This window comes from Lagenorhynchus albirostris, chromosome 7, assembly GCF_949774975.1.
Source record: "Lagenorhynchus albirostris chromosome 7, mLagAlb1.1, whole genome shotgun sequence".
Classification (NCBI taxonomy): domain Eukaryota; kingdom Metazoa; phylum Chordata; class Mammalia; order Artiodactyla; family Delphinidae; genus Lagenorhynchus; species Lagenorhynchus albirostris.
This window is the reverse complement of record NC_083101.1, coordinates 23,568,489-23,593,545: the sequence shown is the minus strand read 5'-3', so window position 1 is coordinate 23,593,545 and position 25,057 is coordinate 23,568,489. Positions and strand designations below refer to the sequence as shown.

The 25,057-nt window shown below is 46.0% G+C and overlaps 1 protein-coding gene across 2 annotated transcripts in view; it reads left to right on the top strand.

Annotated features, from left to right (window-relative positions):
- LOC132523446 (paralemmin-2) overlaps positions 1–25,057 on the top strand; it is a 153,123-nt gene that overhangs the window by 114,170 nt on the left and 13,896 nt on the right. For both annotated transcript variants that reach the window (XM_060154650.1, XM_060154651.1), the window contains exons 4-5: positions 21,239–21,353; positions 22,520–22,541. In XM_060154650.1, coding sequence (XP_060010633.1) covers positions 21,239–21,353; positions 22,520–22,541 — 137 coding nt within the window. The remainder of the gene's footprint in view (positions 1–21,238; positions 21,354–22,519; positions 22,542–25,057) is intronic.

The window sequence follows — 25,057 nt, the reverse complement described above, 5'->3', positions numbered from 1 at the left end:
TGGCACAGTGGTTGAGAGTCCGCCTGCCGATGCAGGGGACACGGGTTCGTGCCCCGGTCAGGGAGGGTCCCGCATGCCGCGGAGCGGCTAGGCCCATGAGCCATGGCCGCTGAGCCTGCGCGTCCGGAGCCTGTGCTCCGCAACGGGAGAGGCCCACATACTGCAAAAAAAAAAAAAGAGTATGCTCTTTGGCATTCACTGACCTTGCTCCGAACTTCAGCTCTGCACCTCATTAATGGCATGGGATTTGGGGCAAGCTACTTACCCCATATGTAAAGGGGGATGGGTAATTGGTATCTCCTTTGGCTCTCGTGAGGCTTCACTTAGTCAGTGTATGTGAAACGTCTAGTCTGTGCCTAGCACAGAATGAATGTATATTCCCAGCTCCTGTTAGTATCCTCTTGTCTTGCTCTTCTTATAGCACAGAGCTTGTCCTCTGTGGATCTTGTTTCTCTCTAGCCAGCGGCAGAACCTTGATGGGAGGGATGTGATCAGAACAATAGCATTTGTTCATTATGAAGTCAATTAACCATCCCCCTATTTTACATTGCACTGGTTCCCTAAAAAGCTGTACAGTAAGCCATCATGTTAATGCAGTAGAGCCGCGGTCCCCAACCTTTTTGGCACCAGGGACCAGTTTTGTGGAAGACAGTTTTTCCACGGATGGGGGCTGATGGTTCAGGCAGTAATGCGAGCGATGAGGGAGCTGTGGGGAGCCGGGGATGAAGGTTCACTCGCCCGCTTGCCGCGCTCACCTCCTGCTTTATGGCCTGGTTCCTAACACCGTCCGGGGGGGATTGGGGACCCCTGCATTAGAGTAGCTGGATATACTAAGAAGCCCTGCTTGTGGTCCTTTGTCAAGTGAGATGTGTCATCATTGAATTCTTTTATATGGTGATTCTGTTGAGTTCAATTCATTTAAAGGTGGAGTGCACCTGTGAACTTATTTAGCTACTTAGCCATGCCTCAGCTAGCACTTAGAGTAGAGGGCCCCAAGGCCTTATCACAGAGCCTGCCTGTCTCTCTCCAGACACACGTGGCCCTGTCTGACTTGCAGATCCAAGGTTGCACGTGACTGATTTGCCCTGGGAGGAACTCCCTGTCCGGAGGCAACACAGCTAAACCCTTACCCTGGCCCAGATGAGAGGAGGACATGGGGGTGGGGGGAGGTGTGCACTTGGTCACAGGCCGCTACTCAATGCCACAAGCACCCAGCATCTCCTTTCTGCAAGTCCTTAGGATAGGTGCTGGGGTTCCTGAGATGACAGTGGCCTCTGCACTTGGAACCTCACAGGCTTCACGATCCTCTTGTGCTTGAACTCATGAGCCAGATATCACTCCTGGCCCTGGGTGCTGAGTTATTAGATGTACGGGTGAAAGAGCTGCTCCTTGAGCAGAGGGTCAGGGACACCCACGTGCTGGAGAATGTGCTGAGCCAGCCTCAGGAAGGGAGGGGGCTTTGCAGGAACGCACCCCGCAGAGCCTCACTGCCTGCCGCTTTCCAGATGTGGGAAGAGCCAGAGGCCTTGGGGTCTGTGTCAACACAGTGACTGGCCTTCAGTGGTAGGGAGGACATGTGTTGGCCGTACTGGACCACAGGGTCACTGATTGGGTTGTTCATCACTGGCCTTTGGGGACACCTGCTGTAGCCCATTGATGGTGTCTTATTGTCACATCTGCATCTTCTCAACCAGTTTCTCTCCCTGTTACAGAGCAGGTAACAAGTTAGGTTCACAGGTTTTGGCTGGAGATTTCCGCACACACCACTAGGGGCAAGCGCACTTTTCCTTGGAGAGCAAGTGAACAAAGCATTGAGGGCAGTGGACATTTTAATGTTGATATGTTGAGCTTCCTCTTCCCAGGTAACCACGTGATACCAAATCCAAACAACGGCAGTTTCCTCCCAGATATCAGTACTTTATGTAAATTTCCAAGCACACTACCTCAGTTGGTGGAATATGACTTTACCCGCCACTAGATGGCGTCCCATGTGCACATAAGCCTCTTCCACATTGAGAACTTGAATTCGATTTTCTGGATTTTTTTAAAGGTACACACACACACCCTGACTTTCACCATCCTTGAAGACAATCATCAATTCTTTAATTTTCCTTTTAGCATTCAAATTATGGGCTTAATCACATTCTCTGGAAAACTGGCTTAACATAGGAGTCTATGGGTGTTCTTAAATCTTATGGACCACAAACCGTGTGATTCAGAGGCTGAATTTGAATTTATTCCATTAAATAGTATGTTTTGGTTTGTCCTGTAAAGTAGTGCATACGGTATTTTAAAAATAGTCTTTATTTTTTTCTTAAAAGTTATAATTTTAAAGTGTAAATGATGAATATATTTATATCACAAAAATTTAACACAGTTTAACTAGCAAACATATAATATATATTTTTGACTAATATAATGATGTCTTTCTTCGTATTCAATTATTTTTCAAATCCTACCTTGTCTTCTTTTTTTTTTAACGTTTTTATTGGAGTATAATTGCTTTACGATGGCGTGTTAGTTTCTGCTTTATAACAAAGTGAATCAGTTATACATACACATATATCCCCATATCTCCTCCCTCTTGAGTCTCCCTCCCTCCCACCCTCCCTATCCCACCCCTCTAGGTGGACACAAAGCACCGAGCTGATCTCCCTGTGCTGTGCGGCTGCTTCCCACTAGCTATCTGTTTTACATCTGGTAGTGTATATATGTCCATATATACACTACCACTCTCTCACTAAAAAATAGTCTTTAAATTCAATTTTTTTTAAAGACACCAGAAGAGAAAGGGAGAACAAACATTAAATAATACTTACTCCATGGCAGGCAGTGTTCTGAGATGGCTTAAATGTGCTTAAGTGTTAACACATTTAATCTTCAGAGCTTAGAAAGAGCTCTTCCATATACATCATTATAACTATCTGATAACATCTAATAGACAAGGAAATAGACACTAAGAGAAGTGGGAGATTCTCCATTGTTTCAGCCAGTAAATGGCAGACTAATGGAACTCCTGACCTGGGCTCCTTTGCAGTACATCCTGCTGCCTCCTACTGGTGGAAACAATCAGGAGAGGCTTTGCGGAAATCAGATGGTGGCGTGAAGGGTATTTGGATTCTGCTTTCTCTCTTTTCCTTTGTCTCAATTTTTTTTATCTGTGACATAGGAACAAAACAATCCCTAACTGCTGTGAAAGAACTTCGTTAGCTGTCTGCTATTATTATTTGGGGGGATAATTTGGGTTTTTGTGGGAATATGAGAACTCTCATATGTGAAGCTTGTGATCCTTCACTCATTCACACAAAAAACATTCCCTGCAACTGAGTAAGATCTCCCACACTGAGGTGCCTGTACTCTTTCAATACTAAATCTGGTCTGCCCTGAGCTCTCTCTTACAGCTGAATGTTGCAGTGAGATTTCCTGTGCTTTCAGCAGGTGATTCTGCCTTAGCCTCAGGATCCAGAAATAATAGACAATGGGAAGACAACTCCAGGGGTGGGACCCAGCTGACTAGAGAGTTAGGCAGTGCCAGTTCTGTACAAGCCAAACCACCAAGAAAAGGCAGATCATTTTTTTTTAATTATTATTTTGGAACACAAAATACTCTTTCTGTATCCAAGAGTTTCCATTTCAAATGGCAAATCAGATTATCCCTTTGACAGAAGGCTTCGATTAAAAGCCCAAGTCTCTGGATGGGTTTTAAAGTGCATTCTCCTTCTTTGGACCTGATGCAGGTCTTGCTTCTAAGAGTTTCTCTGTTTTGGCTTACATAATGCTTTGTGACCCAGGCTTTGATTCCTACATGGGATCATTTTGTATCTGGAGGTTTTCATTGGCAGGCTCTTGATATAAGGAAGATTCTGTTTTCCTTTGGGATTTGAAAACCCAGAAATAGACATCCTTCTCATTTGACTTCTCAAGACACTAGATGTTATAAAACAGAATCAGGGCTGATAAGTGGTATCAGGATAAAGTTTATCAGAGAAAATACTTACAAGTTTATTTTAGTTCTGAAGGTTTTTGTCTCAAAACCCCATAATAAATGTGGTGTGTGTGGCTTTCTTTAACCTCTGCAGCTCCTCTGTGGGACATTGGTCCACTCAACTGCATTAAGCAGGGTTTCCCAGAGCTCAGACCAGGCGGGCTCACCCACCAAGGCCATTCTCTCTCTACCAGCCCAGCCTCCAGACTGCCAGAGGGCACCCATGAGCCAGGGCCAGGGGGGATGTAGCTGCTTCTCAAAACCAGATGCGCCACTGGAAAAGGGCCCCGCCGGGCCTTCTCGCTGGCAACTTGAAGACAAAATGTCTCTATTGTATCTGTAATATGGAAAAATAACAGGGAGCTGCCAGAAGGGCTCTGAACGTGCCAAGGAAGAACCAACAGTGCAGGGCCATGATGTGCCTACAACCCACGCAGGACACTCGGGGAGGACGTGGTGTTTGGTGTTGACCCAGCCTCTCTGCTGCAGGGGAGAGGGGAGCCCTCAGCATCTGCCGAGATTCCATGAGGACGGTTAGTCTGCAACTCCAAGCCCTCTCCTGCTGCAGCCATGGGAGGGCAGTGATGCAGCTCATCAGGCCAAGGGCTGGTTTTCCTTTAGAACTCGAGACCATTTCAGTCCTTGGAACATTTTCAATTACGGCCTCAAGACATGAGGTTCAAACTCATGTCTTGGCCAACTCTTTACCATAGACCATCAAAGGGGGCACAGATGGCTGCAGCTGTGTTGCCTCCCTTGCCCCGAGAGGAGGGGCCCTCTGGTACCTCCAACAGTCAGGCAGTTGCAGGGAAGTGACCAAAAGAGAGGTGGGCAAGAATGGAAAGCCGAGGGTCTATCAAGCCCCTCGCAGACTCTAGCCTCAGCTACTTTTGCTCATAGTTTCACAATTACATGTCACTCAGTTTTTTCAGCCCAGCCTGTGACGCCACATTCATGCAAAAAGGTTGACTTAGGATATCCTCAGTGTCATTATAGCATCCTTGTCAATCAGTGGAAGCCTTTTTTGCTTCCCATAATAGTTCCTGTCAAGCACGGCCTCCTCATCTCTTGCCTGGGTACATCTTTTTTTTTTTTTTTTTTTTTTTTTTTTGCGGTACGCGGGCCTCTCACTGTTGTGGCCTCTCCCGTTGCCGAGCACAGGCTCCAGACGCGCAGGCCCAGCGGCCATGGCTCACGGGCCCAGCCGCTCCGCGGCATGTGGGATCTTCCCGGACCGGGGCACGAACCCGTGTCCCCTGCATCGGCAGGCGGACTCCCAACCACTGCGCCGCCAGGGAAACCCCTGGGTAAATCTTAATTGATCTTTATGCTTTCCTTCTGCTTCTCTCCCCTACATCCACCCCCATTCTCCACATAGCTGCCAGTGTGGTCTTTCTGGAACGTGGCTGATCCAGTCACGCCCTTAAAACAGACAGACAGACAAGAAACTTAAATGGTTTCCTTTTGCCTTCAGGACCAAATCTAAACTCCTGAGTGTGGCATTCAAGACCCATCACGTCCTGGACCCTCCCCTCCCCATCACTCTCTTCCCATCATGAGCACACTCGGAAGAGGCCAGTCCTACAGAGATGCTTGAACCTCCTTGTGCATTTCTGCCCCAGAGATCTGTGTCCACGCTGTCGCCTTGGCCCGTAATGCCCTCTAAACGCCTCTCTGCCTTGATCATTTTTTCTCATCCTTCGAGATCCTACTGAAATGTCCCAAACTCCTGATATCCTGCCCTGCCCACTCCCTAAGCAGAGTTAGTCAGGCTCTCTTCTTTGCATTCCCGTGGCATTGGGCACTTCCCGTTAGAGCTCTACAAAGCATTATTCTGTAAATGTTTATACACCTGTCTTCCCCATGAGATGAGGAACTTCTTAAAAGTAGACACTGGGTAACTATCACTGTACTAGCTCAACACATGCTTGATAAACAACTAATGAAAGACCCAGCATATTTCAACATCTCTTGGTAATAAGCCAGAGAGACCCAAACACTGGTGTCTGCTTTAACCACTCGGGCCAGGAACTGCTCCTGTTTTCCTTTTAGGCGTTTTCCTCCAGCCAAGTACCTGATCTCTGAGCCTCGTTTATACCTCGACCCAAAGCCACCAGTGCGGCCCTGGGCTCCAGAGAGGAAGGGGCAGGGTTCTGTAGCTGCGCCTCTGAGAACAGGCCAGGGAACAATGGCAGGAAGTGTCCCAGTGGGAAACAATCAGCCAGGCACAGCCCAAGCGGAGGAGCTTCCTGATTGGCTTGATTTCTTCAGAGCAGGAACTCTTAGAATAACTTTGCAATTATCCCCGTGGGATGACAAGTTTCTCCACAGAGGAGGAGCTGTCACCTGGTAATGTCAAGCATGGAAAACACAATTAGAAAAAAAAACAAAGCCGGAGAGAAAGACTCCTTTAGGAAGATCCATTTGGATTTTGCAGAGTCCCCAGCTCCTGCCATGGCATCCCAGGGCAGCCTCCTTCAGAGTCTCCTCTTTGGGCACAGTTGAGCCATCACCTGTGCCTTCCAGATGGAGACCATTCTCCTCTCTAGGGCTCAGAGGCCAGAGGCGCTATTTGTCCTTAGGTGCCCTGTTGGGCAGCTCATGGAAGCCCAGGGTGTCAGTGGCCGCAGGCAGCAATGCCCCCTTTCAGAACCACAGTCCTGCAGGAGACACTGATTGAGCGCTGGCTGTGTACAAAGCAGTGTAGGCACTGTGGGGAGCATAGCAATACACCAGCAGCTGTTTCCACTCTCACAGCACATTGATTGCCAAGCCACGTTCTGTTCTGTGGAAAGGTCCACCCCAGGCGAGGAGGAGGGGGAGGGGCTCCCCATCAGCTCAAGCCTCAGCCAGGGTAGCTCTCCCTGATCAAGATGTTGGAAAAGAAAATTCTACAGCAAAAAGAGGAAACCCTGGAAACCTTTGGTGTGGGAGCAGTTTCATTTGCTCTTGGAAGGAGGCGCACAGGGCAGTAGTTAATTGCCTAGGCTCCACAGTATATTGTCATAAACAATAATGGAAAAGAACTGAAAAAAAAGAATATATATATATGTGTGTGTGTGTGTGTGTATATATATAACCGAATTGCTTTGCTATACACCTGAAACTAACACAATATAGTAAATCAACTATACTTCAATTAAAAAAAAGAAAAGAGAAAAGAGATCCTAGGCTCCAGCAGCGAGCCGACCTAGGTTTGGATCCCAGCTTTACCATTGACTGGTGGCAGATCGCAAGTTACTGATCCTCTCTCAGCCTCTGGCCTGTCATCTGCCAAGTGTGGATTATAGCAGTAGTTACTGTGCAGATCGCAGAGAATTGAGTAATGCTTACAAACCATGCAGCACATCGCCTGGCCCATGGTGAATGCTCACCCAACGTTAGTTAGCTTTTACCACTACTCCTCTTGGACATTAAATCATTTTTATCCATGAATGACTCATTAATATACTAACTCAGGTATCTTGAAAGCACTCTCAGTCGCCCCAGAGTAACCTCCCGTAGAAGACAACAGGCAGAAATGTGTCGATCGTCCGCAGTGTGGGCATTTATAAAAGCTGTGGCCGAGGCCCCGTGGATGCACAGACACATACACACAGAGGCTGACAGGAGGCTCTTAACTCAGCAGGAAAGCTGTCACAGAGCGCTGGATTTAGGCATAAACAGTGAATAAACAGGGATTTGGAAGAGAGGAATGCACCACATGAACAATTTTCACAATCAGATGTGAAAGACCATATGCTTCCTGCATGAAGGGGTGAATTCAAAGAGAATCACAGGGGGAAATGAAGTAAACGCAGAGACAGTCCATCATTCTCACCCAATTTCTGCACATCTATGTGTCCTCCGCCTGTGGTTTTATTTAGATGAGCCCCAGAGTAAATAAGAGCAGTATGTTACACTTACCACACGTGCGTGTACACACACACACACACACACACAGTCAAGTAAAATTATATATTTGGGAAGAGTGAAAAGACTAGAAAACACTGCAGCTACCTTCTACATTATCTTAGGAGAAAGCAAATAAGACAAGTTTCTTTTTAATCAGCTCCTTGTACTAAGTCCAGAGTTGCCATTATTTTTAATTTTTTTAAGAATCATTTTATGACTGAAGGAGTTGAGCCAAAGGGTGTGTCTTGAGGCTACTTTCAATTGAAAAACAATTTATGCATTCATTTACTCAACCAGCATTTCTTGAGAACTTTCACTAAGCCAGGTTCCTCGTTAGACACAAGCTAGCGAGATGCTAGGAGCCATGTGCAAAGAAAGATAAAGGAGAGACGGTTATTATCCTCAAGAGGTTTGCAAATGGGAGTTGGGGACAGAACCCCAAATCCATAAAAAAGTGTTTAAAATACAAGTGGCATAAAATTGGTGGTGGAAATATGTCTGTAAGGTATGGCAGCGAGAAAGCATGGGAAATGTATCAGGGAAGACTTCCAGAAGGAGATGGTACCCGAGCAGATTAATAAGTAGAATTACCCACGGAGCAAACTGACAGAACTTAGTACCTAATATACGTGTGTGGTGTTTACCAGAGAGGGGCAAGTCAGAGGTCAAGGTAACATCCAGAGGCTCACAGACAGAGAAAATAGACTTGTGGTTGCCAAGGGGGAGGGAGGGATGGATTGGAGTTGGAGGTTAGCAGACACAAACTGTTATATACAGGATGGATAAACAATAAGGTCCTACTGTATAGCACAGAGAACTATATTCAGTATGCTGTGATAAACCATAATGGAAAAGAATATGAAAAAGAATATATGTATATATATAACTGAATCACTTTGCGGTACAGCAGAAATTAACATTGTAAATCTATACTTCAATAAAATTAAGAAAAAATAAAATCAATAAATCAAACAAACAAAAAACAACAACAAAAGATAACATCCAGGTCTCCATGTTAAATAGAATGGATTAGTGGTGGCACCAGCAGCTGAGCTAAAGAATGCCGGAAGGAGTGACAGCTTTATGGAGAAGATGAGTTTGGTCTTGCATATGTTGGGTTTGAGATACTTATGGACCATCCAGGTGGAGACACTGAAAATGCAATTGTATGTAGAGACTGGAGTTACGAGAGAGGCTGAAGATATAGGTTGGGTACGTTTAAGTCAGTGTGTACGAGGGTGGACATGTTTAGTGAGGGATAAAATGTAGAGCCAAGTGAACAGTTAACAGAGAAGTGGAAGAGGCACGCATATTGAGAATGTGGTATCCTGGCCTCTGAAGGGGAGAAGGAGTGGTCCACAGCGTTTTATAAAGGGAAGAAGTCAATAGATTCACACTGAAGAGTATCCACTAGACGTGGCAGTTAGGATGTCACGGACTTTAACAAGATCAGATACAACAGCGTGGCGGGTGCCATAGCAGAGTGGAGTAAGTCGAGGGGTGACGGGATGTGAGGAAGTTGAGGCAGCAAGAGGCGAGTGCTATTGGGGAAATCTGGAAGAGAGATTCAGCGGTAATTGGATCAGAACGCAGGGTCAAGAGAAGTTCACCTATTTTTGGTGTGAGCGAATTTATTCTAAAGGGGCTAAACGGAAGGAGGCATCTTGGAGAGCAGTTGAAGCTATGGTGGAGAGGGGGTCATGGATAAATGCCATCCCAGAGGAATCGGCACAAGGTCAGGTGCACAGGTGGAGGCCTTGGCCTTCAGCAGGAGAGTCTCTGAGTCAGAGGCTGGAGGTGAAAGGCTGGATGAGACTTTTTCTCTTCCTGCAGAAAGGGATATTTCTTGGGAAGAGAGGACTTAAGCTACTGAGAAATGTATTGCTTTGAAAGGAGATCATTTCCCTTTCATGTAATCAAAACTCTTTATTTCTGATGAAACAGACTCAAACAAGAATTACACCCGAGAAATCAATGCTCAGCGCTGGCTTGGAAATGATTTTCTATAGAAGAAATCAACTTGCACAGATTCTGACAGTATGAGCCATGTGATTCCAGATAAGATAAATATACAAGAAAAGAACAGGCTGGTTTCCAGGGGCTTAGGAAAACTGATGGAGAGAGAGATTTTCATTCATATTTACTTGGGATTAAATTTGATCGCACCAACGTCAGTAATGAAAAGTGCTAATATGTCCCAGCTGTTCACTCAGATAAAAATAGAAAGTAATCCAATATTGATTTTTTTCAATGAATATACAAATTTTCATACATTTGGGGGGGTGGGGAAAGTAACAAAACCAAGCCGAGATTTTTAAATTATATTGAATAGCACCATTTCCAAGTTAGTTTCACTATAGAATCCTTTAAAAGTGTGTTCTTGCTTTGCTTTGCTTTTCGTTCACTCAACGAATATTTACTGAGCATCTGTATATACAGGAAAGAGTATAAGGTACAGTAATAAAATAAAATAATAGAATATGATAATAAAAATAATAAAATATCATCCTATTTCTCAATAAGCCTGTACTCAGGAGAGGGATAATACAGGTAGGGTTGGGGAGGATAAATACATCTTTAATGCTCCTCTACCAGGTGGGGTGTACCAAGTACCTAAGAGGTCTAAGGATGCTATGGGGGTTTGGAAGGAGTGAACACGTTAGGTTGAGGGGATTGAAGGGAAACGTTACTACAGAAACACTTTGGGCTTCGATTATTAGGTGTATCCAGTAGATAGAGTTGGGGGAGGAGAGTCATTCCAGGCTTTTTCACAGAGCAGCCTGCTGTTGGTTCTGGCTGGGACACAGGGGAAGGTGTGAGGCTGGGAAGGCGTGAGAGCAGAGGGTGGAGGGTGTGACAGGAATTCCACCTAAGAAGGTCAGTCCGATTCGGGAAGGAGATGATGGAGAACCATCAAGTCAACTTTTCAACAAGGGAAAGGATATGAGCTATACTTCAGGAATTCTTAAAGGCACCATTCTCTTCTCGGCCATATGTCTGTCTCGGTGATGACGTAGGGGGGAAAAAATGAAATGGGCTTGAGTTTCCACTGACACCTTGCAGTCAAGGAAGGTCCTGTTCTTTCACAAGGAGAAGTGGAAATCCTCTGTTTATTTAAAGGCCATTAACCTTTTTCACAGTAAAATACCAAATGATCTATGGTGATTCCAGATATACTCATCTAAGTAAAAGGAAACTGTTTCCTTACAAATTGAGTCACAAATGAAAAATATTTGGAGAGCGCCATAGAAACAAATGCACTGTTTTCCTGAAATATGGAAAATGAATTTTGTAGCATCTATGTGTGTGAAAGGAAACAGTATTCTGTACAGTGTCCTACCTGGATTATGGAAACAGAAAGCTATTAAGATAGATAGATAGATAGATAGATAGATAGATAGATAGATAGTCTTAGAATGGAGGGGTTAGATAATCAGGTCCCAGGCAGAATTGAGGATCCAGGCAGCAGGAACTAACGGGACAGCCTTCAGAATCCTGCTGTAGGAATGATTGACCACCCCCCTCCCAATTTTTCTCCGTTCTTGGGCTACTCCTTCCAAGATGCAGATTTCTGGGCAAGAGTCCAGTTGACCTAGAGTCCAGTTGACCTAGTTAATATTTCCACTCCTTGGCCAGGGATATGAGGCTGTCTGGTCAATAGTTTCACCAAATCCACAAGGTACTCCAGGGAGATTGTTTCCCAGTGGAGGAGCTAGATGCTGTTCCCCAAAGGAAAAGAGCAGGGATCCTGGGCAGGCAAAATTAATAATGCCGCCACCTTAGCATCTGTCACCAGACTCACTTCTGGACTACGAATAACGTGTATTCTGCTCCCGCTCTGCAACCAGAACTCCAGGGTCACGGGCGAGCTCCACGTTGTTGAGCCTTATGTGTAGCGGTGATTAGCTCACTGTACTGCAAAGCTGGGAAGGTCTTTCAAGTGTATGGACAGCCTAGTCTTGGCTCTCTTCCTGGTATGATTCAGCTGGCAAAAGCTGTGAGCATCAGACTGACACAAACGTCACAGTACCAACATACCAGAGATGCTAAGACACGGATGATTATTATTGTGCAAAGAGTAGGAACTTCCCTGCTGAGACTTTGGATGGGGCAGGGATGTGGGGTGGGGTGGGATGAAGCACAGACCCAGCTGAGCCCCATTTTATAAGGGTTGATTAGCAGGAATAAATCGCATACCTCACGATAGCTCATTTCCCCCTTCTTTTGCTGCTGAGACATTAATGAGGCTCTAGGCTCTGATTATCTATGGCCCCACATCCACAGCGTGCTTCAAGGAGCATTCCTTCAAAAGTCAACGATACGTGGTAAATGTCTTGCATCACTTAGGATTAAAGGTGGATGCGAGTAACAGAGACCCACAGTAACAGTGGCTTTAAACAAGATGTTTATTTCTCCCTCCAGGAGAAATCCACAGGTGCCGGGAATCCCGCAGGGACCCAGCCTTCTTCCAGCTTAACCCTCTCCTATCTTTGTTCTCAGAGTCCAAGATGGCAGTGAGAGCTTCACCTGCACACCTGTGCATGTCAGGCAGAAGGGTGAAGGAAGGGCTGAAAGAAAAAAGGGCTAAAGAAGGTTCTAGAAGCTGCCCTACAACACTTTGACTCACATCCCTTTGGCCAGAATATGCTACCCATGGTTACAAAAGATGCTAGGGAGTGTGCACATTATTCTGTGTGCCCTGTGCCCAGCTTAGCTGTAGGGGTTACGTCACACTGAAAGGAGGGGAGGATGGGAATTGGTGACCAACTCACAGCCTCTTTTACAGGCTTGTGCTGGATGCATAAAGAGGCGGGCAGCTTTCCTATCCTCTGAGGAGCAAACATTCTCCCTGAGGTTCTTGTTTTGGCAGGTTGGTCAGACAGGCACCCCACCTGACTGCTCAACTATGAAATTGCAGTTCTAGGGGAGAGAACAGGCCTGAATTCAGCACCTTGGGCCAGTCTGTCAGCATCTCCTTTTCATTCTGGAAGTATTTACTAAGACTCTAATGCATGTTGCCTGAGCGGCCATGGTTGACCTGTTCACAATTTATGTGTGTGACCTGGGCCCATGTCCCTCGACAGTGAGGAAAGCTGTAATGGGTCCATTGTGAGGAATAGACTGGCCTTGCTCAGGGCTTGTTCAGAAATGTCCTTAGGGTCCCCAGGATTTTGTGAAGTTCCTTTACCGCTCCCCTTGCCTCAGCTTTTCGTTGGTGCTGAGTTGGCTCCGTGAAGAAGCCCAGAAGTCCCCCTTCCTCTTGGTCACTCTCCCCTTTCCTCTTCTGCTCTTTCCACCGCCCCCCACCCACTTCTGGGCCCCAGTTCGTATCACGCATGCTCCCCACTGAGTAGTGAGTTCCATTTGCCTTGAGTCTTCCCGTTTCCCAAATGGAGTGCCTACAAGTCAGGGTGTTAGCTAAACTTGACCTCTGCACTTCCAAGGGATGGAACTCAGGCCATGAGTGAAAGCTGGTTAGCTGTCGCTGACCAGTGCTGATGGTGAGCATGTTCCAAGAGGGAAGGGCTGCCTTGGGAGGTGGTGAACTCCCTGTCTGCAGAGGATTTCAAGCAGAGGTAGGATAACTGCTGGTTGGAGAACAGTTCAGGGGCTTCATGTTTCTGGAAATCAATGCGATTAAATGGCTTCCGCTTACAGCCTGACCTTCTGTGGTTCTGTGAGCGTGAAAAATCCATTGTGTTGCCCTATGCATTCTTGAGGAAGTGAGGGAAAAGGAGAAATTGGTCCTAGGGAGATAGTCGAAAGCAGTGGCAAAGAGTCCTGGTTCTCCAGTACCAGGGTCCAAATCCTGGCCCCATTATCTTTGTGACCCTGGGCAAGTCAGTAGCTTTCTGTATCTCAGTCTTTCATCTGTGTAATGGGAGTGAAAGAATTCCTATTTCATAGGATATTGTGAAGGTTAAGTATCATAATGCATGTAAAGCACTTAGAACAGTGCCTAGCACATAGTAAGCACTCAAAAATCCTCCTCATTATTACTGTTGTTACATATAAGCAGTATATACATAACAAAAACAATATTAGAATTGTTAGTATCATAACAATTATTCTAACCATCACTGATGGAGAAAGAAAAAAATGAAATATACCTGAGTTTATAGGCAAAGCCTTTTCCAAACAGTAAGACTGTTGGAAACCCAGTTTGTATTAGTCTGTACTCTTTTGGATTCCACTGAGAAATGCCATGCAAAGGGAACATTGATTGGCTCCTATAAGTAAGAAGGGCAGAGGTGCTGCAGAGAATCATGGGAAGCAGGAGCTAGAGAATCAATGGGCCAGGGTCCCTCTCACTCAGCCTCTCTTGTTCTCGTCTCTCTTTGCTTGAGCCTTGTTTTCTCCCACTGCAGATGAGGGAAGGTAGGGTCCCAGCAGGGCTTGGAAGGCCAGGTATTTCTGGCCCAGTCCAGGCCCAGCAGAATGAGAGCACAAAGTGAGCAATGGGGACGAGGGACAGGGAATATTGGGGACCTCTCTGGGGCATCTTGCTGAGCTGTGTCCGTTGGAGCGCAGAGTGTGCAATGATTGAAAAGGCCATGCAAGGACACATGTTCCTGGGTGAGAGAGGGACGTATTATATTCTGGGCCTTGGTCTGTGCTGTCTCCTCTGCCTGGCATGTTTTCTTCTCTTTTCCACCCGATGAAGGCATCCTTCAAGGCCCGGCTAACATAACACCTACTCAAGTCAAGTTTTTCTCACCACTTTGTATCTGTTGGAAATTGCGTTCAGCTGTAATCACAATAGTGGCTTAAACTCACAGCAAGAAATCTGGAGTGAACTGTCCAGAGTTGGTGTAGTCACTCCAGGGTGCTAACTAGAACCCGGGCAATTTCTCTCTTTCTGCACACTAAGCCATCCTTAGCAGACTCTTGCCCTTCCGGACACAAGATGGCTATTCCACCTACAGCATCATATGCCTTATGTTAGGCAGAGTAATGGACTCCCCCCCCCCCAAAGATGTCTCTGTCCTAACCTTCAGAACCTGTGAGGATGTTAGGTTACATGGCAAAGGGGAATTAAAGTTATAGACGGAATTAAGTTCTCCAAACAGCTGACTTTAACGTAGGGAGATTACCCTGGATTATCTGGGTGGGCTCAGTCTAATCATAAGATCCCTAAAAGTGGAGAGGAGGCAGGAGAAGAGAGTCAGAGGGAGATGTGACTGGGGAAGGATGGTCAGAGAGCTACAGCATTGCTGACTTTGACGATGGAGGAGGGAGCCGTGAGGCAAGGACTGTGGGTGGCCTCAGGGAGCTGGAAAAAGCAAGGAAACGATTCCTCCCTAAAGCCTCCAGAAGGGAACACAACTCAGCCACCTCTTGATTATAGCCTGTTGATACCCATGTCAAACTTCTGACCCGCAGAAGTGTAATATAGTAAGTTGATATTGTTGTAAGCTACTATGTTTGTGGTCATTTGTTACAGCAGCAGTGGGAAGCTAATACATCTCTCTAGCACCAGGTTCCTGTACCAGGCAGGAAGAAGGGAAAGGTTGAGGGCATATGCCAGCTTTCCCAGAAGTCTCACCCAACAATGTTTACATACCTCTCATTGGCCAGAACTGTCCTGTGGCCACCGTTCTATGCATAGGAAGCTGGATGTGTAAATTTTCAGCTGGGTACATTGCCACATATCCCCCGCAAAATAAAGATTCTCTTAGCATGGGAGTAGGGGAGAACAGATCTTGGGCAGGCAACTTGGAGTCCCCCGAGGAACTGACACTTTTCCAAATCGTTGTTCTTTCCTCCAGCTCTTTTTGGGCTCTCTTGAAATTTATGTGTTTACTTGGCTATTCTCATTACTTTACCAAGAGCTCGCCCGAGCAGACACCGTGGCTGATTTAGCTCTCTGTCCCTGATGTTCAGCACAGCGCCTGATGGAAGGAAGGTGCTTACATTAAGTTGGATGGATGGATATATACATGGACTTTGAAATGAGAGAATGATCGATGCACCGTATAGCGCCATACGTCCTTTGTATTTTCCCATTAGGAAGGTCTGTTGGGGTTAGGTCGATTTTATGAGACCATTTGGCCAGGATTGCAACCTCATCGCCAGTAGACTGAACGTGCACAGCTGCAGTGTGTCACCTTTCTTTACTGTCTATTACAGTCTGCTGCTTGCTCAGGAGAAACTGAGCAAGCCAGTCAGAGGCTGTTACATGCACCTGTCTCAGCCTAAGGAGCCTTGGTTAACCTTGAGTGTAAATTACACTTCCTGCCAATTCTTTATTTTTAGCTTGGCTCCTCCAGGGAAGACTGCATTAGATTTCGGTCATGAAACTACAAAACATTGACATTTCTAGCCCAACTGGGATGACTCTTATTAACCCCATGACACTCGGTTTCTTGGGAAGCTCCTCAGCCCTGGGACTCAGGTTTTCCACGAAAAGATGTCAGTCTGGGCCGTCCAGTGCCCACATGTGCATGTGTAGAGAAAGCTGCTGCTTGGATCTGACTCACTCAGACTTATATAAACTGTCGATATCCTGAGTTCATTCCCTTTGGATGAAACTCAGGTGGTGTTATCGTGAAAGTCTAGTTTTGTTGCTTTTTTTTCCTCTCTCTCTCTCCGTTCCTTCTCAGTTACACAGTATCACGACCCAAATCTTTAGCACTTGATCTATATAGCCAAGAGCCCTGAAACCCATAGGGCCCGGGCAGTGGACACAATTGGGCCAGCCAGTGGGCATCAGGTCACAGAGAATTCTTAATCACTTGAGCCTGCTTCATCGGAAGAAGTGAGTTAGTTATAGTCAGCCTTTTTTTTTTTAAGTCAGATATTATTTATTTATTTATTTATTTTTGGCTGTGTTGAGTCTTCATTTCTGTGCGAGGGCTTTCTCTAATTGCGGCGAGTGGGGGCCACTCTTCATCGCGGTGCGCGGGCCTCTCACTATCGCGGCCTCTCTTGTTGCGGAGCACAAGCTCCAGACGCGCAGGCTCAGTAGCTGTGGCTCACGTGCCTAGTTGCTCCGCGGCATGTGGGATCTTCCCAGACCAGGGCTCGACCCCATGTCCCCTGCATTGGCAGGCAGATTCTCAACCACTGTGCCACCAGGGAAGCCCCCAAGTCAGATATTTTTAACCCAACTTTTTTCCAGAATCCCTTGTAGTGCCTGACTCTGAGTCCAGCCAGACAAGCTCCGTCAGTGTTGGTTGAATTGAATGTAAATCGATACTATGCCCATTTTAACCCCTCACTCGACCCAGGAGAAGCTGGGACCCCGGCTCCTTTCCAGTGCCACAGCCTGTGAAAGGCAGCCTTCTCAGCACTAGGCCAGAGCAGGCATTTTTTTTAAGTGATTTACTGTTTTTATTCTGATTAGATAAGGAATACATGAGGTTTTTTTTAATTGGGGAAATATTGAAAATTATAAGGAAGAAAATTAAAATCACCCAGTAGCTCATTACCCAGAGACAACTACCATGGATACTTTCCTGTTTTCTCGAACTTAACGCTCATGAAGGGGTGCTCTGTATCCCTCCTGATTTCTCTAAGGATTGTGGGAAATGGGGAGAGGGTAGATTATAGTCTTTCTAACCTTTTAGCTTCAGGTATTATTGGGATATACGTACACATACATATATACCTATATTTATATAAATATATATTATTAGGAAATATATCATTAGGATATAATATATATAATACACACATATATAATATATATCTCTCTAACATACACATATGTATATTTTATTAACATCTTTATTGGAATATAATTGCTTTACAGTGTTGTTTTAGTTTCTGCTGTATAGCAAAGTGAATCAGCTATACGTATACATATATCCCCATATCCCCTCCGTCTTGTGTCTCCCTCCCACCCCTCTAGGTGGTCACAAAGCACCGAGCTGATCTCCCTGTGCTATGCGGCTGCTTCCCACTAGCTGTCTGTTTTACATTTGGTAGTGTATATATGTTAATGCCACTCTCTCACTTCGTCCCAGCTTACCCTTCGCCCTCCCCGTGTCCTCAAGTCCATTCTCTACATCTGTGTCTTTATTCCTGTCCTGCCCCTAGGTTCTTCAGAACCTTTTTTTTCTTTTTTTTAAATTCCATATGTATGTGTTAGCATATGGTATTTGTTTTTCTCTTTCTGACTTCACTCTGTATGACAGATTCTGGGTCCATCGACCTCACTACAAATAACTCAATTTCATTTCTTTTTATGGCTAATATTCCACTGCATATATGTGTCACATCTTCTTTATCCATTCATCTGTTGATGGACACTTAGGTTGCTTCCATGTCCTGGCTATTGTAAATAGTGCTACAGTGAACATTATGGTACATGTTTGAACTGTGTCAGTTAGCTGTTGTCACAATAGTGCTCTTTGACAAACTGCTCTCAAACTCAGTGGTTTAAAACAACAATCATTTGTACTTGCTCACACTTCTGTGAGGAGTAGGCTGGGTGTTGGCTGATCTAGGCTGGGCTTAGCTGAGTGGCTCTAATTGAAGGTGCAGGTCTGACTGGGCATGGCTTCTGATTCTGGGTTGGGCTCCTGTCCACTCCCCATGTGTTCCTTCTGGGGTGCAGGCTGAAGGGACAGCAGCTGCCCAGAGAAGCTGTTCTCTTGGTGCCAGCAGAGGCACAAGAGGACAAGTCCAACGGGGTAGACACAGTCCAAACCTCTGTTTGTGTCATGTCTGCTAACATCCCACTGGCTAAATCAGGTCACATGGCTGCACCCAAAGGGGCAGGGAAGTACATCCCACCCACCATGAGGCCAAAGCGAATCATGTGACCCAACATCAGTGGGTCGGGGACGTATATACTCTTCCCATGGAGGGGAAGGGGGAAGGGAGGGAATTTGTTTTAGAATAATGGAATCTACCCACATCCTAGTTATCTGCTGAGGGACTCGGTTTTTTGAGATTCAGATGAAATCTGCTCAGTGATAGCACCTGGCCAGTGCTATCATCCAATCTCTCCAGGAACCCTCTAGCCCAGAGCTCCTCTACCCAGTGAATTAGTTCCATTTATAGATCATTTGAGTTGTCCCTGTTCCAGCCTCATATTCCTTTCCTTGATTCCTCCCAAAGTAATTTACACAGATGTGTGTAAAAGGTTTGCTGAACATTTGGAACAGCCAAGGTTGATATCTCTTTGTTTATATATTGGTGTTGCTTGGCCCCTCTCCTCTAGATTCTGTTTGCATTTCAGCCCACACACAGCCTCTCAAGTCAAAGCTTGCTGAAGAATTACCTGGGTCTCAGAAATCCTGAAGATCTCATCTTGGCTGAGCTATGACTTTTTTGCAACTTGGTTCAGCTTTTTCATTCATTCAACATACTTGTATTGAGCATTTGTGCCCTCACCATGATGAATTTATACTCTAGTAGGGGAAATTAACAACGTGTGTATACTCTAACACAGGGCTTAGAACTATTAAACCTTGGCAATGTTGATTTGCGGGGGGCGCAAATCATTCCTTATTGTGGGGGGTGTCCTGTGCTTTGGAGGATGTTTATCAGTTGCTACCCACTAGATGCCAGTAGCACCAACTCTACTCTCCTTGAGTGATGGATAGCCACAATATCCCCAGACATTGCCAAATATGCCCTGGGGGACAAAAGCACCTTGGTTGAGAACCATTGCACTAACATATAGTAGACTTGATAAAACCTCTGGTCTTATTATTTCCTGGTGGTGAATCTGAAAGCCTCATGGGGTGGATGATATCTGCGTTAAGACTTCAAAAATGGTTAGGGTTTAGAAATGAGTTTCTTGAAGGAGGGAAAATCATGGGGCACAAATGGACAAATAAGGAGTAGCTCTGTCTAAAGCATAAAATGAAGTAGACTTATTGGTAAGAGTGGAGGCTCTATAGGTATTAGGAGGCTAGATGCTGTCATCAGAAGGACTGCCACTTTTACTGTGAGGGAGATAATCAGTATATCTGAAGCTGTGTTCATTTGGAGGGGACACCATGACGTATAGTGTTTGTCTTCATAACCCAAAGTAATTGCTGCAAAGTCTTATCCATCCAGAGGTCATTTTTCTGATGTCTAGTAAGGAAACAGAAAAGGCCTCTGAGGGATACAGTGCAAAAATCCCATGGCTGTATCTTGGTGTTCCTTACCCCTCAGAAGATCTCACTAGCCAGTTCCCAACAGCAGATTAGAAGATGGAAGAGGAGCAGGGGGAGGCAGGCATAGACTCTGCAGAAAAGCTTCCAGCCCAACAGAGGGAAGGAGACCAAAAGCAGAACTGAATGAATGAACGAATAAATTCAGAGCAAACGATTTGGAAGCATAATAATCTGGAGTCCTGTAGGCAGGGGAACATCCATCCCTTCATAACCTCCAAAGACATTGGTGCATTCCAGCACCACCCTAGTATACCAGCACACTCAGTGTGTAACAAGGCAGGGCATATGTGAAGTACTGTAGAGCCCATGTGGCTAGAGTTTAGCGCCGGTGAGGAACAGGGTCTAGAGTTACACTTCCTGGCTTGAACCCTAGCCTCAAGGCTCTGCACCAGTAAACTAGTTTCTTAACCAAGCCAAGCCTTCATGATCTCATCTGTAAAATGAGAATTCCTGGCTCATAGGGTCATAGGGTCATTGGGAAGGTTAGATACAATAATCCATATGAATTCTTAGCTCAGCTCTTGGCACAGATTTAGTGCTCAGGAAAAGCTAAATGGTTGTTACTATCATTTCATTACAAGAATAGAGCTGCCAAGACTTCCCCCAAGTCATCACTGTAGCTGCTGTTCTGGAATATTCCCAGAGTCTCCTGGCTGTGCTGAAATTTCCTTTCCAGGAAATAGAGAAGTGGGTTGTAAAAACTGAGGAAAGTTTCAGAAGAGTGGGGGCAATCATATCAGTCCCTTCCATCTCCTGTCTTCTTGGTAGTAGAGGTTAGGCCACTGAGGAAGGTGACAGCAGGTTCCCAAGGGTACTGGCCATCAGCCATTTCTCGGCAACATATTCCCTTTGAGCAAGACTGGCTCTCCACCCTTGGCCAAGCTGACAGAAGAGCAGTTATTCTGAGATTCTCGGGCAGAGAGTGTGTCCTATGCTATGTAAAGCCATCTACCTCCAAGTTAAGAATGTACACGTGAAGAGAAGGGGAGGCACCAAAGCAAACTGCAAAGTGGCGGCAGTGACCTGGTGGCAGCACCTCTGGGTTGGTTTCCTTTGATCAGTGTCTGCTTAGTGGCAAAGCTGGAAACACAGGATGCTCTGTGAGGTAAAAGCCTTGGCCGGGTACCACAGCATCATGTAAAATGCAGACCGCCAGGAAGTCACCCAGCAAGAAGAAGCTGCTCTCTGGTCCAGGGGTGGCAGGACAGTAGAGTAACCTGTCCTCTGTTTGTGTGTTTTCCAGGCTGGAACAGGAAATACAAGCACTGGAAAGTGAAGAGTCCCAGATATCTGCCAAAGAGCAAATCATCCTAGAGAAACTAAAGGAGACAGAAAAATCCTTCAAGGACTTTCAGAAGGTGAAGGAAACAAATGTGATTTCTCAGTTATATCCCTGAGGAAGTAAGCGCTCGTAGAATGATGCCAATTGGAGAAAAGGCCGGTTGGTACTGATGAGAAGACTAAGCCACACACTCTGAGGGGCAGATGCGTGAGGACCGGCACCATCTCTGAAGCTGAGAGTGGCCTGTCTTCAGGGGTGGGTCCACCTGGCCCACCAGAAGCACAGAGAAGAGTCATGAAATTAACCCCATCTCCCTACGGTCCAAACCCTTTATATGCCTAATGCCTGAAAAGTCATCTCCCATTAGACCCTAGAATTCTAAAACCAATTCTTATGAAGCAGATTAAACAGACTCCCTGTGGCTTGAAGTCTTTCCTTTATAAAAAGGCCAAAGACAAAACCATATCAAATGGGCATGAACTCCAAAAACAAAGCGTCAGTAAAACATGAAATTTTACCGTACAGGCATGCCTCGGAGGTATTGCAGGTTTGGTTCCAGACCACTGAAATTAATCAAATATTGCAATAAAGTGCATGTCATGAATTTTTTGGTTTCCCAGTGCATATAAAAATTATGTTTATACTATAGTCTATTGAGTAAGCAATAGCATTATGTGTAAAAAAAAATGTGCATGCCTTAATTAAAAAAATAATGCTGTTGGAACAATGGTGCTGACAGATCTGCTTAACTGGGGGTTGTCAAAAACCTTCAGTTTGTAAAAAATGCAATATTGAGGCCCAGTAAAATGAGGTATGCCTGTCTGTGCAAACAGACGGTACTGTGTAGCAAAGGGAGGATCCATAAAGCCAGCAGGCTGTGAATAACTCAGGACCCTCCCTCCATTTTATAATACGTGTTTCCCCAGGTACCCAACAGTTGATAGGAAAGCAGTCTAATCACATTCATTTTAAGGCGGGATTTTCTGATGTCACTTCTCCAACACAACCCAGGGTATTTGCTGAATAATTGAAATTTATCTCTTGTAGGAGAAATTCGGTGTAAGGTGGGAAGGGTAAACCTTTCCCTTAAATTTTAGGATCCCAAACAAATTTCCCAGAAGGAAAGCAAGCATGAGGTTTGCCCACCACAGTCAAGTTCTGGGGGAGAAAGATGGGTTAAATGAGTGAGGGGTCATCTCCCCACGTGTGTAGTGACGCTCTGCCCTGCTTTTGTTTCCACAGAGCTTCTCCAGTACGGATGGAGGTAAGTGTAAGCGCTCTCTCCCCATCTGTACCTGAATATTTTCATCCATCAGCTTAGTGGGTTTCATTAACACAGGCTCACCAGGAGACGCGATGTGTTGGTTTGTAAGGGCATCAGAAAGAAGGGAAGCGCTGTTTGCGGGTGCTCAGGAGGGCCATGCCCCCCGTCTCCTCTGCCTCTCCTCTTTAAGGACTGCTTCTTGACCAACTCTTTCCAGGCTTACACAGTTGGCCTGGCTCTTCTCCTTCCCATTTCGTCCCCAAGGTTCACTGCTTTGATCTCTCTTGAAATATGTTCCGCCAAGAGCGCCAGCCTCAGGGCCAGTTCCCTGGTAAGGATGAGGCCACTGGTGCTGGTGGTTAGGTCTCCAGGTTACAGTATGCGGCAGGAGCCCATCATCTGATGTTTAGGAAACCTTCCTAAGGCCTCTGGTTTTACTTTGAATCAGAAAACTGCAGTTTCTCCAGCCTTCCAGGGAAACAGGGCTGGGCAGAACCTCCCTCCCTGTGGGGCATGGTTGGCCAGGAGCACGTGAAGGGTGGGAGCAGGGCCCCGGCTTCCTGAACCCCACCCTGGCAGGAGTGGGTCTTCTTCTGCTCTCCCCTCCCGTCCCCTCCCCTCCGCTCTCCTTCACTGGGGCCGTGTGATGAACTTGGGATTGTGTGCTTCTCAGCCTTCCCCTTGCTCTTCTGTTAGCTACAAACTCATGAAAACCACTTGATTCCCTCTTTCCCTCTGGCCCTCAGCTAGACCTGTCTTAAAATGCCGGGACTTGTCAGAAGATCAGATACATCTGCTCACCTGATTCTTATGAGGTCAACCTCTAAATTAGGAAGATGACCAGGAGCCAGAATAAGTGTTGGCATCAGTGTTTTCCCAATGTCTTTTGGAAATATATGGTTAAAGATTTTAAAATGCAGAGATGGATAATGCATTTTTCTGGATTAGCAGAGATCCTTGCAATCACGATAATTCTAACTTCAGCAAAAAAGGAAACAAACAAAAAAACTGGTTTGTCGGGGTTCTCCCCGCCACCCTCCAGCAAGTAAGAGGCAGGGGATCTGGATTTTGGCTCCTTGGGTGATCTTTGGGAAGGTATTAAATTAAATTCATGTGTCCAGCGCATATGCTCAGAGGCAAGTCAGGGGCGAGCAAGCAGGGACTCCAGGAGGAGGACTTTCGATAGTTCTGGAACCTTTTCTAGGGTGTGGCCAAATCAGGACATTTGTTCTGTGCTTTGGGGGTGGAGCACGGACTGAAGAGGTGGCCTTGCCTACTTTGGGGAGTTGAGGGTGGCAGCATGGGAAGGATAGCGGGCTTCCCTCGTGCTAGGGCTGCCCAGAGGCCGTGTACGTTATCAGCAGTGACACAGTATCAGACATCGACCCACAGATACCCACATATCGGAAGCGTCCACATCAACTTTTTTTTTTTTTCTGCGGTATGCGGGCCTCTCACTGCTGCGGCCTCTCCCGTTGGCAGAGCACAGGCTCTGGACGCGCAGGCTCAGCGGCCATGGCTCATGGGCCCAGCCGCTCCGCGGCATGTGGGATCCTCCCAGACCGAGGCACGAACCCACGTCCCCTGCATCGGCAGGCAACTCCCAACCACTGCGCCACCAGGGAAGCCCCACATCAACTTTTTATGCTTTCACTTCTTTTTTTCTCAAACCAGGGCCTTTCCTAGACTTCTCTCTCTAATTAGGGAAAGGATGGAGCCTGCATGTCATGTCCCAGGGAAAGCTGTGTGGGCCATGGAGACACATGTAGTCTATGACTTGTTAACAAGCATCTATGAAGCCATGTGATAAACTCTCACTGCTCTCTTTTTCGCTTTCACCCTGAACTTCTCTCATTTCCGCCTGTACTATGTACTTCCCACTATTTTCATCTGTTCACCTAAGTAGTTCATAAAGATGGTAAGAAACACAACTGTGACTGAGAAGGGAACCTACAGAAAAAAATCACCTTCATGATTCCATCCTTCATCACTTTTTGACAGGATGGGTGAGCTCAGGCTTAAAAGGATGCAGAAGTCTCAGGGATCCCAAGAAGTGGCCAGGGAAAAGTTTCCATGGCCTTGTCACCCTGGATGATGATTCCTACCGTGTCTGGTTATAACTAAGTCTGGGGAGACCTTTCCATTACACCACATCTGCTGGCAAAGAAAAGTTTGAAGGAGGGAGCACGTCCTTCCAAGAATGCAGTCAGTGTTTACAGGCCGCTCTGTGATCTGAGAGTAGAAACTCATCATGAAGCACATCCAGTTGAGGGACTTTGGGATGTCTAAATCTTTTCTCTTTCTTTGATTTCAAAGTGCCAAGACCCTCTTAGAATCAAGCAATTGTTGTTACTAAGACCTAACAAAAAAATGATTGTAGAATAATGATGCTTAGGACAGATACCCAACTTCCGAAGCACGATGATTACAGAATCCAGGCCCAACTGAAATTACATAACTGTACAAGATGCTGCAGATAATCAGCAGAAGCGTCTCCAGTTTAATGAGTCGGCAGC